The sequence below is a fragment of the Branchiostoma lanceolatum genome, chromosome 3 (assembly GCF_035083965.1).
Source record: "Branchiostoma lanceolatum isolate klBraLanc5 chromosome 3, klBraLanc5.hap2, whole genome shotgun sequence".
In the NCBI taxonomy this organism is placed as follows: domain Eukaryota; kingdom Metazoa; phylum Chordata; class Leptocardii; order Amphioxiformes; family Branchiostomatidae; genus Branchiostoma; species Branchiostoma lanceolatum.
This window is the reverse complement of record NC_089724.1, coordinates 12,983,916-12,998,879: the sequence shown is the minus strand read 5'-3', so window position 1 is coordinate 12,998,879 and position 14,964 is coordinate 12,983,916. Positions and strand designations below refer to the sequence as shown.

At 39.7% G+C, this 14,964-nt stretch overlaps 1 protein-coding gene across 2 annotated transcripts in view; it reads right to left on the bottom strand.

Annotated features, from left to right (window-relative positions):
• LOC136430376 (lateral signaling target protein 2 homolog) overlaps nucleotides 1-14,964 on the bottom strand; it is a 112,279-nt gene that overhangs the window by 36,012 nt on the left and 61,303 nt on the right. For both annotated transcript variants that reach the window (XM_066420917.1, XM_066420918.1), the window contains exons 4-5: nucleotides 13,993-14,142; nucleotides 9,585-9,727 (exon numbers count right to left, since the gene is read on the bottom strand). In XM_066420917.1, the coding sequence (XP_066277014.1) occupies nucleotides 9,585-9,727; nucleotides 13,993-14,142 (293 nt within the window). The remainder of the gene's footprint in view (nucleotides 1-9,584; nucleotides 9,728-13,992; nucleotides 14,143-14,964) is intronic.

Sequence of the window (14,964 nt, the reverse complement as noted above, 5' to 3'; positions counted from 1 at the left end):
ATTAGAATAGAAAACAATATGATAACTTCATTCTTATTTCAAGAGCGGTATTTTCCAGAAATATATTTAAAAACTTAAACTTAAGCTTAACCATGTCAAGTTTCAAGTTTATGTAAAAGGGACTGGACATCATGTTGCCTTACCTCATGACAAACATCAGCCCTGGAAGCTGCATGAATATCCCAGCTCTCCTGGGCATGTTATAATGTATGTCCCAATCTCAGGATAATGGTGCTCCCTTTCATCAGAAACTGGCGGCATTTATGTCTGATGTATAGCCAATCTGTGTTAGAGGGTACTCAGTGTGACAAACATACAACCATTATCCCTCAGTACAGTAGGCTAAGAACACTAGCAGACAGACCTAGTGCCATCAAGGGAAATCTCAGCTCAGGTCCAACTAAAACAGTCTAGGGCACATCCCATTACTTTTTATATCAGGGGAGCACGACAGCACTGCTACACCAGTCCATCCATGAACTGGAATCTGATACATGGTAAAACTGCCATTCTCCATGAAATGCTAGCTTTGCGGGCAGGTAGTTAAAGCTGCATATATCATCTGTACATCAAATAGTAATAGAAACAAAGCCCTGCCAATAATCATTTCAAACTACATAAAGAGGCATTCACTTTGTCTCATTTTCATGGGACAAGGTTTCACTAAATTCCATTCTAATCCAACAGTTAAACTTGTCATACTACCTTTGCCAACACTGCTTTCCAGTAAGTTAGTTTGTGTGTGCCTGTGAACTTCATAACTAATCTAGTCATGGATGGGTATTTGGGTGGACAAAATGAAAAGATATGGAAAAAAATTTCAACCCCATATACATGAAGCAACATTATCCATGTGTATTGCAGCAAAATGCTTTAATTTGTATCTTCTGTTTGGGACACGCTATTGTAACCGTTATAATTTTATGAGTGGCAGATAGCTTTTGGCTCTAGAGAGATGTGGTATTTATCTAGGCCTCTAGCATCTCCTTTTGAAATTTCAGGCCCTGGAGCATTTTTGTTTGAGACTTTGGAAAAGGATACATGTAGTTTAAGAAGGGACGGTTGGATCTACATGAATTTTGGCAGGTACATGTAGGTACACATGTAGCTTAGGTGAAGAATGACATATCAATGAGAAATTGATTATGCAAGTCAGTGCTCAATTTGCATAATCAATTCTAAAATTTCAGATTTTTCCATAATCTTCCATGATCACAGGGCTTTCAAGCATGTGACATGTAAATGAGTTTGAGGTTAATGTCATAAGGCATAGACTACAAATATATTGGACGTACTTTGCATGATTATGTAGTTGAGTAGAAAATGTAGCTGTGGAGCTCTACTCTGTGAATGGATCTTGAACCTGTTTAGCTCACAGAAGAGCTTAATCTTCCAATAGTTGTGACAGGATAGATGGAAACTATTGTACAAGTTCACTATGCCAGGGGAATTCCCCTAGCTTTTTTGGTCAAGTGTAATAAAATGTGGATCAGTGTTTAATGTTCCATCTTAAGGACTTGGAGAGCACTTTCAAGCTTGGTTTGTGGGCGCTCGAGCAAAGTAAAATATAAGGACTGCAAGCCTAAACTTTAAAAAGACAGGAATAACTGAATCTTGTTTTCATTCCCATAAACTTTTCAGCAAATTATTCTGTCTGATTATGACAGTAACTTAAGTGAATAACTATTATCTATCAAAATAACTGGTTCAAAATTTGAATGAAAAAAAGTCTCAGATTTTAAACATAATTTGGAAAGTCAATTTCCTTAACCTTTACAGAAAGGTTAGGAACAGCATGGGTTCTTGATGGAAAATTCTTTAATGTACTCTGCATAGATTTGTACCAAATGTTAAATATTGACCATACATGTATACAATGCACAGCATGCAGCTTGCTGCTTCTGAAAGGAAGAGTGAACAAAGAGGCACAGGACTGGAATACAAGATGAGGCACCGATCCACCACAGCCCCACCCATTGCGGACTGATTGCTTCGATCGACAGTGACGTAAACTCTCTGCAGGTCAGGGACAGGGCATAAGACTGTACGGTGTACGTAAAAAGGTCTCTCATCCTAGGAATCTCCATGATAATTACTTTTCCAAATTACTATCTGAGAAGCGCAGATCAAATTATGTGTCAAACTTACATAATATCAGTGGAAAAGGGTGCTAAAAGGTTAATAGAATACAACCAAAATGGACTCAACTCTGGATGACACTAGTAGTCGCATAATTTGGAACAAAATGAGGCCAAAAGGTTGAAAAGAATATATAATCAAAGAAACAAAACCCTAAATGGAACATGTAAGTTACACAATGGGAAAAGGAAAGAGGCCTGAAGGTCAAATTGAATATCATTAATCAAATAGATTCAAGTGTTGCATTATTACTGACCTACTGACAACACGACTGGCTTGCAGAGAAACTGATTTAGCATGCACACTGACGTAATAGCAAGTGAATAGGTGGTTTACTCATTTAGGATAGCCTGGTTTATGGTAGAAAAATAGTGAAAGCTAGAGATGGGAAACAATGTATTAGAGGGGAAACATACATCAAGAGATTGTAAATGAGGATAAGATCATCAGAGAAGCCTAGGCCTGATAAACCTGTACATTGCACATATCCTCAATAACACAATTTTCAGTCCAAGACAATGTCCAATGGTGATTCCTCCACCCTTCTACTGAAAAGAAAACCTTTCTTTCATCCTAACATGATAACCTCCAGGCATTGAGCGGCTCATCCCCGTGAAGCCATCACCCTGACAAGAGGAGGATGAAAAATGGAGAAGCCATGTCTGAGAAATTGAAATGGACGACCTCTAACAATATCCTGCACTCTATCAGCCTGGTAAAGCCCCCGTCACAAATCAAGAATTTAGCTCGGCCGACTTGTCGGCGAGCTCCAAATGGCGATTTTCGGGCGAAATTCGACCGACGTCCTGTCGATTCTACGGGCTTCGGGCGAATTTTCGGAGCTCGGCCGACGTTCGCGTGTCACTGGAAGCTGCGCTTAAATTCAGCGAGGCCTCGGCGACGATTTTTGAACTCGCACAGCTCGTCAACAGTTTGCCCGTAGCTCGCCCGAGCAACGCCCAGCACTCGGCCAATATTCGGGCGGGCATCCGAGGGTTTTAGACCCGATTTTTGGTCGGTCGGAGGTCGCCCGAACTCTTCGGCCTCGTGCGAGCCTCGGACGGGCTTTGTACAATAATCGGACGACCATCGTCAGTGTTCCGGCCGACTCATGAAAAGTAAGGCGTGCTTCGGGCGAGCGTTGTACTGGTGTCGATGGGAGCTTGGACGGGCTCCGGCCGAACTCCTTCTTGTTTATAAATAAATGGTAACGACAGCTTGGTTTATAACATATAGTATAATAATACTTTAATATTAACTAATACTAATATCAACTTGTCAAAGAATGCTGCCAAACTTTTCTAATGAAAGACAAGTCAATTGCAAAGTTAAATTTCATTGAAACAATTTTATCATAAATAAAATGCGGACTCCGAAGACAATCCTTCTTGTTTCTTTTTTGGTATTATATTCACCTTGAATATTCACCTTGAAGCTCAGCCAGTAGGTACCCTTAGGGGTAATGAGGCTGTGTATCAGTTTGGATGTTTCACTTATATGTATCAATGAACTGGGGCTTGACTTTTGAGGCTTGACTTGACTTCCTGAGTTTTACCTCCACAAAATGACTAGTTGAAAGTCCACTGATGAGTCATTATAGATCTATGTTTGTCTGCCGAGGCACGCCCAAGCGTCGGCAGGGCGTCGATAGGCTTATCAACGGTCGTCCGAAGCTCGGACGGCGTTCGCCCGAGCTTCGGTCGATTTCCGTTTGCTGAAAATGTTTGGATCGGGGTTAAACGACTGATCTGTTGACTTTGTGGCTCCTGCGCTAGTATTCGGATTGGTTTATGACAAAATTCCTGTTTAGGTTATTATTTTCAGTGTGCCAACCCACTTCACTCATGCCCGACAGATTTGCCACAACTCAGAAAGTAAAGTTGGTCCAAATTTGAGCTTGTTACCAGGTCAGTTGATTCTGACTTCGTCCGTGTCCAAGACATGGTACCGTCTTATGTGGGATTTATGATTATTAGTGTTCGACGGACGTCGCCCGAGCTCCGTTCAATTTGTGACGGGGCAGGTTTTCAGCGAAAAATACGGTCGACACTCGGGCGAATTTGAAATTCGGCGAGCTTCCGGCGATCTACAAAATCGGCCGATGCTCGCATGAATTGTGACGCCGGCTTAAGCACAGTCCTAAATAAAATGTGGAGAAGAAAAAATTGGGCTTTCTGTTTGGATTGAAGGATGCTGTCTATGAGAGTTGTTATCAGATCTCGGCTTGTCACAACACATACATCACACTTTTATTACTCTACAATCTGTGTCGTATATAAGGGTTTTGAACTGTGCATGCAGGTGGCCTGTTTTAGTTACCACAATTTGCAGTTGCACTTGCAGCTTTGTACGCATGTTCTTGGTGCACTTTAAATTTCTGAACTTCAAGTGGACCATTGTACACAATAAGTGGAGATTTGTTACAAAAAAAATGAAGAAGGATTAGAAATAAGTATTAGGCACTGTATATAAATCAATGTTATAGAACATGACAAATCCTGAAAGAATATTGGATGCATACTGTCATGTACATGTTTGAATACACTTTAAAAGGATATTCACGCTTGTTTTCGGTCAAGAAGCTACTTTTAGAAATATTGATACCAAACCTGAATACACAGTCATGCACAAGTGATCAGATTTAGAAAGGAGTTTGAGAACTGTCAATTCAAACAGGTCAAATGCTGATCACTTTTCTGATTGAACTGGAATGGCCTGCAGTAAACATCTTCATCTTACACTGATGGTGATCTTCTATCCAATTCAAGAGAGCTGCCTCAGAAAGTAGGCCAGGGCCATCTCCATTTCAATCAGCCCTTTACGCACAACCTTATCTCCATCCAAATGACGCAAGGACAGCCGTGGATAGTGGGTAATCAGATCACTGACCCCATTCCCCCCAACGAGAGCAAAGATTCTTCTGGACAGTGAACCTGGAAATGGGGATATTTGCCATCCCACAGGGCATGAAACGGACACTGCTGTCTCTGACGGCTATCAACAGCAAGATCAACCTTCTACTGCTCATTACTGTCAGCACTGCTTGGCAGAAACTGATTTGAGAGTATGCATATGGTGATTGAGGGGTGGATTTTTACTGACCCATCTTAGCCAAGAAAGTGAGGGTAAAAGGAAGCCTAAAAGATGTAGTCTAGTACTTTTATATAGCTGGATTGACAGTCATTTCTGTTCTGTGTGAGTTAAGGATGTAATTGTAAGAAACAAGAAACTGGATAACCTCATCAGCTATCATATTAATTTAGTTTTTAATTGTGTCTACTAAACCTCATTCAAAGAGGACATCTCTAAACAAAGCTACATGTCCATATTCATTTTCACTTGAGTCAAGTGAGGAAATTGGTGTAAGAGCACAACATTGGGACTTGCTACGGATTTGAACCCAGAACCTTTAGATTCTAACTTAAGTCAACCACACTAACCTCAAGGCTACCATGGCATCATAATGTTGTTAGTGTGCTGGTGACTATTATCGTGTGAACTGGTACATGAAAAAAAACTTCCACTTGCAGATTCAATGGCAGTGCTATAATGTTGTGACCTTCTGATGACTTTTCCAATGTAGAATCTAGCTACAGGCCACTGATGCTCCCATTAAAGCCAAAATTGGTTGATACTTGAATTTTGCATAACCTTCTGAAGTTTGCAGAAAAAATTAGAACATGCGAGAGATCAATGGAATAGGTTACCAAAAGTAGGGCACAGCAGTCATCATTGAGACATTTCTGAGAGATAGCTACCCATAAACATATAGAGATAAGTATCATCTTTCTGCATCAACAAAAGCTAACTTTTTTGCCTACTTGCAGATCTAGAGGGAATCAGAATGTGTTAACAATGCTTCAACTGAAGAAAATATGAAATCGTCAGCAAGGTAATACAGCACTATTAAAAAAGGCTTGCACACTAGAAACAATGCACCCAACACCTAGTTGTATGAGCAATGATTTTCCAGAACCTAGGACATTTACACACATTTTTAATTGCGAGGCCATCATATCTAGATGGCTGTGTGCATAGAGACCATGATTGATGTGGAGGCCGTGTAAAACTAGGACACTGGTGAACATTACGTCAAATGGATGGAGAGAGCCGTCCGTGACATCATTGCACCCAGCACGGCCCAACCCACACATCAAGGGCTTGCAAAATTTATGGCATGACGTAGATTGAAGTCTAGCCGAATAAGGTTGAGGCAATACCAATAAACGCATTTCACATCATTCTACAGGATTTAGAGCAGAAACAATATTCATAAGTTCTCATAGCTACATACTCACAGGAAAAATAGAAATAAAATGGGGCATCATAGGTGTCTTGATTCTAAAACTCAAAGGCAAAGAAAAAGTACTCGTTATGAACATCTTAAACAAAATATTGTATGAACCTTCGGTCTGCTGAGGTAGTCGTTTGGCATAAACGTTGTATTGGTTATGGGGTCAGGCAGCAGGGAGAAGGTTAAGAGATCCAGGGCATCTCATAATGAGCTGCCAGTGTGCTTCAGTAACTCATATCATAGCCAGTGAACTGGCACAAAGGCAAAACATGTAATTTAGAGGGTCCTTTTAATTTCCTCCAACAATGATGGATTACATGTCTGAAGATGAAAAGTACTTGTAAGGAAGAAATGGGTTTGAGATTAGGGTATCTGGCTATCTGCAATCTTTGTGGCATGTTTATATGTCATGGCTCGGGCACATGTAGGTCAACGAAAGATGAAAACTGCAAAATATGTCATATAAAAAATGTTGCAATATGTAGCAAGGGTAACACACGACATAACCTTCTTGGCTTAGATCAATAACAAATTTACCAGCACAACTCCACAGGCTTGGATTAAAATCATGAAACTTGGGTACTGGTTACATTTTTTTAACCTTCTTCTGTTGACTTTAGATTAAGTGCATGCCCCACAGGAGGAAAAAAGACAACAAGATGCATTAGGAATGCCAGACAGTGTTTTTGTAAAATATTTGTACTGCATACCCGGTAAACCACCTCATGGCATAACACACCAGGTTTGACCAGTACAAGCTGCATATCCAGACTGATCTATTTGATCCACTCACACCACAAAGGACCCCTATTCTTTTGATGTGTGGTGGGTTCTTTTATGTGCTCGAGATGTGGCTTTCCGAAACTGGGACCTCCATTTAATGTCCTATCTGAGGGACATCCCTAACTGAAGCTAGATACTCATTTTCACCTGTCAGGAGTAAAGTGAGGAAATTCATATGCCCGAAGCGCATCTCCAAAGGGTACGATGTCAATGGGATAGGTCAGGGGACCTCGGATTTGAACCCAGGACCTCTGGGTTTTGGGCCAAACACCCTGCCACTATGCCATTGGGATGCCACCACTCCTCTCATTCCCATTGGCTACAACTAGTACATGATTCCGCGAGGGGTTGACTGGCAATAAGGCAAAGTGCTTTGCTTAATGGCATAGACACCTGTTAGTGTCCAGAAAGCTGCAAACTACAATATGATCACCTGGAGTCCTGAGTACAAGTCAAGGAACATAAAGACCTGCTACAATTCAAATATCAGTTCACTTTGCTCAATTTCCTGGGAGAACATTGATGTCTGAAAACAACCTTCATGCACTATATGGCTCACCAGTAATTTACCAGTGAAACGACTCTGTACTTCGAATTCTGACTGATGTATCAGCAGCATGCTAAATTGATGCCATTCCTGCAGTTATACAAAGTAAATTTTATAGTTTCCTGCACATAGATATGACTTGTGTATTCTAACACTTTTTCCAGGAAAATGGGTGTTAAATGGAGCAGCTTTTCTTCTGATCAATCAATATCATCCTCCATTCCCTGGAAATTGCTTGCTGTAAATCACCCCACCGGAGCAGTGGATTGATCCCCCGCCCTTCATTTACAGCAGATGAAAGCAGATACACTGATGGATGTGGATGACGTCATACCTTCCTGATGCTTCGCTACTGATGATGCTGACCTAACGCAGGTGCTGACAACCCATTGCAACGAGGAAAACAGAAATAATCAATTTGTTTACTAAACACACAGACTTGGAAATTACCTTTCATTTAATAAGATAAATGGCATATCTGCCCAACAGTTGCTGACCTCATGAGATTTATCACACCTTCCCTGTCAGTCACCCTCTCTCAAAAACTAATAAAAAAATAGTTTCAATCCCTCCTTCCCAATCTATAAACACTATTGAAACTGACATGCAGGAAAAAAAGCGACAATTTCTGTTGCTGCAGGCTTAACAGATTTATATTTCCATCAGTTCTCTCCAAATTTTTATGCAAAAGTTAAAACATTTATAGTTATAATAGTACCAGAAGGATGTTTGCAATTGTATCAAATGTACAGGAACTGCATGGATATCACAGTACCATTTCAAAATGCTGCCATCAAATTGCACTTTGTTCAAAATAGCTGATAACCCTGCAATGATCAGAAATCGCAGTACATGTATATAAAAATATGTGCCATTTCATAACATGCTCTTTCCATATGTGTTATAAATACTGCAACGAGAAAAAGTTAGGAAGGAATCAAATCTATGTTAACATCAATGTGCATGGAGCCAGTTTATCGGAAGCGACTGGTCAAAATCAATACTAGTCTCCGTAAGAGAGACCCCATATGCACAACACCATCAGCAACGCTAACAACTACTATGTGCTGAAATGTGTCCAATGGGGGCTGCAAGGACGATAAGGAGTACTAATAGTAAAATACATGAGAGAGAGATGAGCCTCTCATGTCATTTTCCTGCCATGGTAATGATGGAATGGAGAGGTGTAATCATCCTAAGTATTCCTTGGCTACACCTTTGCAATTACCCTGAAACCCATCAGGCATGTTAGTAAACTTTTGATGTGTGCAGTTTAAGGACCATTCCATGGTTATTTCCATGGCCAATCAAGGTCCTAATACATATATGTGACTGCTTATCAGATATGTCTTGAACTAAGTACAGTTACGTTAGAACAAACAGCCAGAAAATCAATAGACACGTTTCTATCCACATACAAACATTCTGTGTTCTCTGACGTCATGACTAATGGCATGGGGAAACATTTTATTAGGAGGCTATTCTGTAATAGGTTTTATTTGTTATCTTTTTCACAAGCACATTTAACACATACAAAAGTCTTTAAACTGGACCTTTTTTCAGTTTTTCCTGCAAAGAAAAAAAATAATTTAAAGGCAAATGGGTGAAACCTGTCACATTATGCTGTCCACAGGCAGACAAACATACGCATCTGAAAACATAAAATTGTTGGTGAAGGTAATAAATATGAACCAAGACACCTTCACCATGGCAATACAATTTCATTGCCTCACTTATTTCACTTTTTCCTGCACAAAATGAGAAAGGGTGACAATTTGCTATACTTATCCTATAATTTTGTACACTATCTGGGTGACATACCTCTGTACTGTCTCAGAGAAGAGCACAATGACATCCTGCATCATGTCATACTCCTTAGCAGTCTTGACAGGAACCATGGCACTCACATAGCTGAACTCAAACTCCGCAAACAACTGGTCAAACAGACACAGAGACTCCTTGATCTGCAATGATATATATAAACAAGTAAGATATCAATGGGACATTTACAATTTATGAAATTTCTCATGGTCAGTCACCTTTATTTTTTGTGATGTATTTGTAGAGAAATGACATTCAGTAATAACGGGGGTTGCCCGAACTTAGGACGCGCCCTAACTTAGGACGGACTTTTTAGTGATCTTGTTATGCATAAGCACGCCGTGTTTGTGTCCACTGACTATGCTCACAAGGAAGATAAATAAACCAAGTCCATGCACATAATTTTTATTTCCATTCAAAACATATGTGTACATATTCATTTCTTGTTTTGTCGAGAATAGTATTTTGACAATAATGATGGCAACGCTGAGTAGAGGGTCACTGCGTAGCTAGACGGCCCGACACCTAAAATTACGACCTGTGCCAAGGAGATATACAACGATCATACACATAAGAAATATAACTTCATAAAACACAAAAAAATTGGGTCTTTAAGTGTTTCTTGAGAAGAAAACCGACCAAAGAAAACAACGTAAACATCGCTGCCGTCTGGCAACGTTGTTTTCCCGCCATTTTTTGGGGCCGCGATGGTGGCGGACGGCAATTCAACGCACAGCTTTGTAACGCTCTAACATGTGATTGGTACCGTCTATGAAAACGAAACTGAATACAGAGATGGCGAAGATATTTCTCAATAAGTAGACGGAGTATTGTTGATGTAAGCGGTGTCGTTTTTTCGTAATGATTTTGTAAGTCGGGTCGCATGCAAGACGTACGCCTGGCCGCGCGCAAAGTGCGTAGTAGCCTTTTTCCCGCCAAAACATGAACTGGGATGCGCTAGATATAGCCCTTCTCACATGACGTTAGAAGTGCACACAGTCAAAATTTTCCGGTCAAAAGAAAGCTAGAATATAGCAGACTTCAAGCCTTATTTACATTTCCCTAACTTCATCACCAACTTCCGAAGAGAGCAAAATTACCAAAGCGTACTAAGTTAGCCACACTATCTGGCGTAGCACTAAATCAGAAGGTACATTCGTGAAAACGTCTCACAGCGTTTGCCGCTTGTAACTCGGAGCATGAAGGGCCCATGAACATTATGAATACATTTCTTGTCCATGTATGTTCTTTAGATGAATGTGTTCAAAATTCATTCATTAAAACATGACCATTCTTTGGCAACCAGCAATGGAGCGCCGTGAGTTCGAGCGCGTAAAAAAACGTCCTATGTTTGGGCGACTCCCGTTAGATGTCAAAGACCTGACAAGAGACAGAATTCTGATCACTGAAATGCAGCAATTGAATTAGAGGTCACTCACAACCAAAAGAGATGTGAACTGCACTGTTTCAATTTGATTTGAAAGACACTTGAGCAATCATCTAGTCATTTGATATCAATTTCAATGGACTTTTGTCAAATTTGGTTTAAAAAAAAGCAGTTGAAGCAAAATCTTTAAAAAGATTACCTGAATCTCTGCAAAGAGACAGTAAGCTTAATATCATCCAGTTTCATGTTCATTTGGTAATGGACGTAAAAGAAGAGACTCATGTATTGCTTACAACATCACCAAAATCAGCACTATGGACAGTAGAAACAATGGACAGTACAAAACAATTTATAAATCATACAGCTTCTTTTAAGGTAGCTAAGCAAACAGTTTGTGCTTGATACAACCTACTGCATACAAAATAATAGAATACATTTTTTCAACCTTCAACAATCTTTGTCAGCCGAGGTGGATATCACCCATTTTCCTAGTTTGACCATTGCTTGTGAACTACATTAATTGCAGGTCTTTGACCCCTATTTTGCAATGGAACTAAGAAACTGAGTCCAAAATCTTGCTTGAAGTAGATGTTTTCTATCTCCCTTGGTAACCTCTGTCAATGTATCACAAAATTACTTTCACTTCAGGTGCAAAGACTTTTGCAACATTTTACCACTACATCTCCTATGTGTAGCCAAGCCCTAACACAATGATATAAGTAGTCATACAATACTGTTCAAATCTTCAAGTCGAGATCCTGGCTAACATCCAAATACATGTAAGTCAATCTTCATGGTAGGGTCCCTAGGTCAAAGAACAAGTTACTCACTTTACTGAGGAACCAAAAAGTTCATGACAGTACCCTAACATTCTTCATAAGCCTATTAAACAGCAAGTGGCATCTGTTAGTCTGCAAATGTCTAGCTGATGACAAAATTAGCTGTCAGATGCCTGAATACATATTCACAGCATGTGATCTTTGACCCCTTTTCAAATGGCGTTATTTTGATAGGTTTGCCGTATACATTGTACATGTTTTATGATTACGCTTTTCTTATATTTGGAAACACTTTTATAATGCTTGGAAACCCATTATGTCATACCTGGGCTGGGATAATGTTCGATACGGGTGTTCCGGATGGGTCTATATTTTACCGTATTGCCCGGGTTTTGAAGTCCTATTGCACGGGCTTCCATCAAATGATTGGAATGCGCTTTGTGTGCGCCGCTGTCAAAAATTTGAATACCTGATTCATACGTTGGAATGGATGTTGTTACAATTTTTTTTGAGGACACACAATTCTTTCTACCTCTGGCACATTTCACATTAGAATATTTGATTTCTTTGGTGGGTAAGACATTAATAAAATACAACACGGTGTATTCCGCATCACCCTCAGACTCATCCCTCTCACGGGTCGAACACCAAGTTGTATTCTATGGTCATAACCAGCAACATTTTAACGTATTTGCTGTGCAGCCCCATATATACAGATGAAGCAGCCAGACAACATATTTGTATGAGGGTTAATAGTCATAAAACAAAACAATGAGGTCAACACCGATTACCAAAGAAATAAATCAAGATAGTGTGTAAGACATTTAACGCCTTAATAATGTCACAGGTGTGCTTTTGAAGAAAGATCTGAGCTGAGACATTTGGTGAAGATGAAATGGGAGGTTACCTACATGTAATATAGATGTGAGATGCATCAGTTTTTAGCAGCTATGGATTTAGGTAATGGGAACTGAGAAAAGGGGGTCATTCTAACATCTACCCTAACACCATACATGTACATCCTTGCCTCTGCAGTGTTGCAACTTATTGATTAAGTGCAGTGATGAAACACAAAGATATGCACATTTGTAAAGGAAAAAAAGTAGATAGAATAAAAATATGACTCCAATATTTCCAAAAAGTACTAAGCAAATACTCCTGAAAGGATTTTAAGAATTTTGATTTTACACATCAATACACAACAGAGCACATTATGTAAATAGTATAGTACAGGATGCACATGTTGTCATACCTGCTGTTGAAATTGACATGCTTCAGTTGTTGAAAGTTAGACTAGCTTATTGATTGTAAAAAAGATCTATGGGCAAACTTTGCAAAACCATGACAGAATCATATATGGTTGATATCTTTTCTATTCTTTACTGGACAAAACCCTGCCTGACTAGGAGCACCACATCCACAACGGGTAATCATAAGCAAACAAGTAATAACCACACAATATGCATACCAACAAAACAAGAATAAAATCTCTGGACAATTTCATTAGTAAAGAGCCATTACAATGAGCTTGTTTGTAACGTTGACAAGCCGAGAGAAGACACATCATGCTGTAGCCAACGTGCTCAATCAGAAAACCTCATCCCAGCGGTCACGTCGATAAGGACTTTGAGGAAGAGTAAGCACTGTCTGCCAAGGAAGAGCTGCTGATGTGTGGGCATTTAATGGACCAGGTATTGATTCTTTCACTCTGCTAATCAAGATGGAAGAGTTGATAACGCACTTGTGAGAACACAGAAAGGTCTGCTGAGGGCCGAGTGCAGGCTGTGATTGGGGTAGCATTACTCAATGCTCAGAGTATGTCAAGAGTAACTGAGCTTCAACTCAGCTGTCTATTTTTCTTCGTGGTGATAGTATGGCACCCAACAACTTAAGATACAAGCCACACCACAAGGATGTTCCCTTCGTCAAAATCAAAATAGAATAATTCAAAACAAGTTCTATGGAGACTCTATTTGCATATCCATAGAGACAGAGTTTCTACCATGTTGTGCCATGGCCAGCTGTCAACAGAAGTAGGGGTTTAGGAAGGGATCAGGAGGTCTAGACATGGAGCACATAGAAGACAACATCATGTCATATTTATATCTGACCAAACCTCCTTGATCAGACTAAGCTCTGGCCAAGACCAGATGGTAGACTAGACCTAATACATATTGCACAAGGTATTGATAATCATATGTGAAAGAATCAATGAAAACTGCAAAACTTTCAGTTTACCGACCTTCCCTGAGTAAGAGTTGACATTCCTCAGACACTGGTCCCTAAGTACAGCCCTCATGTTTTCCAGAGACTTGGTCAGGTCCTTGGCAAGTGGTCGCATGGCTGCACTCTCCAGCTCTCGATTCATGATGGTGGAGCCAGCAGCAAGGCACTGTCATAACAATCATTCAGACTCATTTAATTACTGGTTTAGATGTGGAACAAAAATGTATGTGGTCCATTGCTCAATATTTGCACAAATGTTTAAATTTCAACACTGTATGGGTCATTGCTGCAGAAAAGCAACATTGGATGAGTGGAAATAATGAGATTAATATCAAGGCTTGTAAAACTATCAGAAAAGGACAAGCTTTGGCAGGGAAAGTTTTTGGAGGGACAGCAATCAAAGCACAACATATATATATGGCCGTCTAAACATAATCATCATCAATCTATCTTATTAAAAAAGATGAATGTAGGAACATAGTCATGCATAATTCATCACTGAAAATCTTTTAAAATCTTTTCTATATGTCTTTGTCGTAATAGAGCAACTGTGTCATTATTCGTAAAATATAGTATATAATAAGGATTATACTGTTTAAAAAATTCATTGGGGTGACAACAAAAATCTGAAAAAGTGATTCTTCCTGTCACAGGTGCTGAAACATCAGCTGTCTAACAAACAGAGTGTTTCTACATACTAGTAAAATACTTTGTGACTTGATACATTGCAAAGCCATTCACATTTATGTCTGGATTTACATGAGAATGGATAGATGGATGAGCAAGCTGTGTATTCACTGATGTCTAACCTAACCTTCAAGAACAGATCCAATGTTCGAAACAGATCCTTACAGTTTGATTTGCTAGTTCCCATTTACAATGTAGAGAACTTCACTTTTCTGACCTCTCTGAACCAAGCCCACTCTATGGTAACCATGGATTCACTTAGCTTGTTTCTACAATATGAAGGTGACTTTGCCCTAAAAGC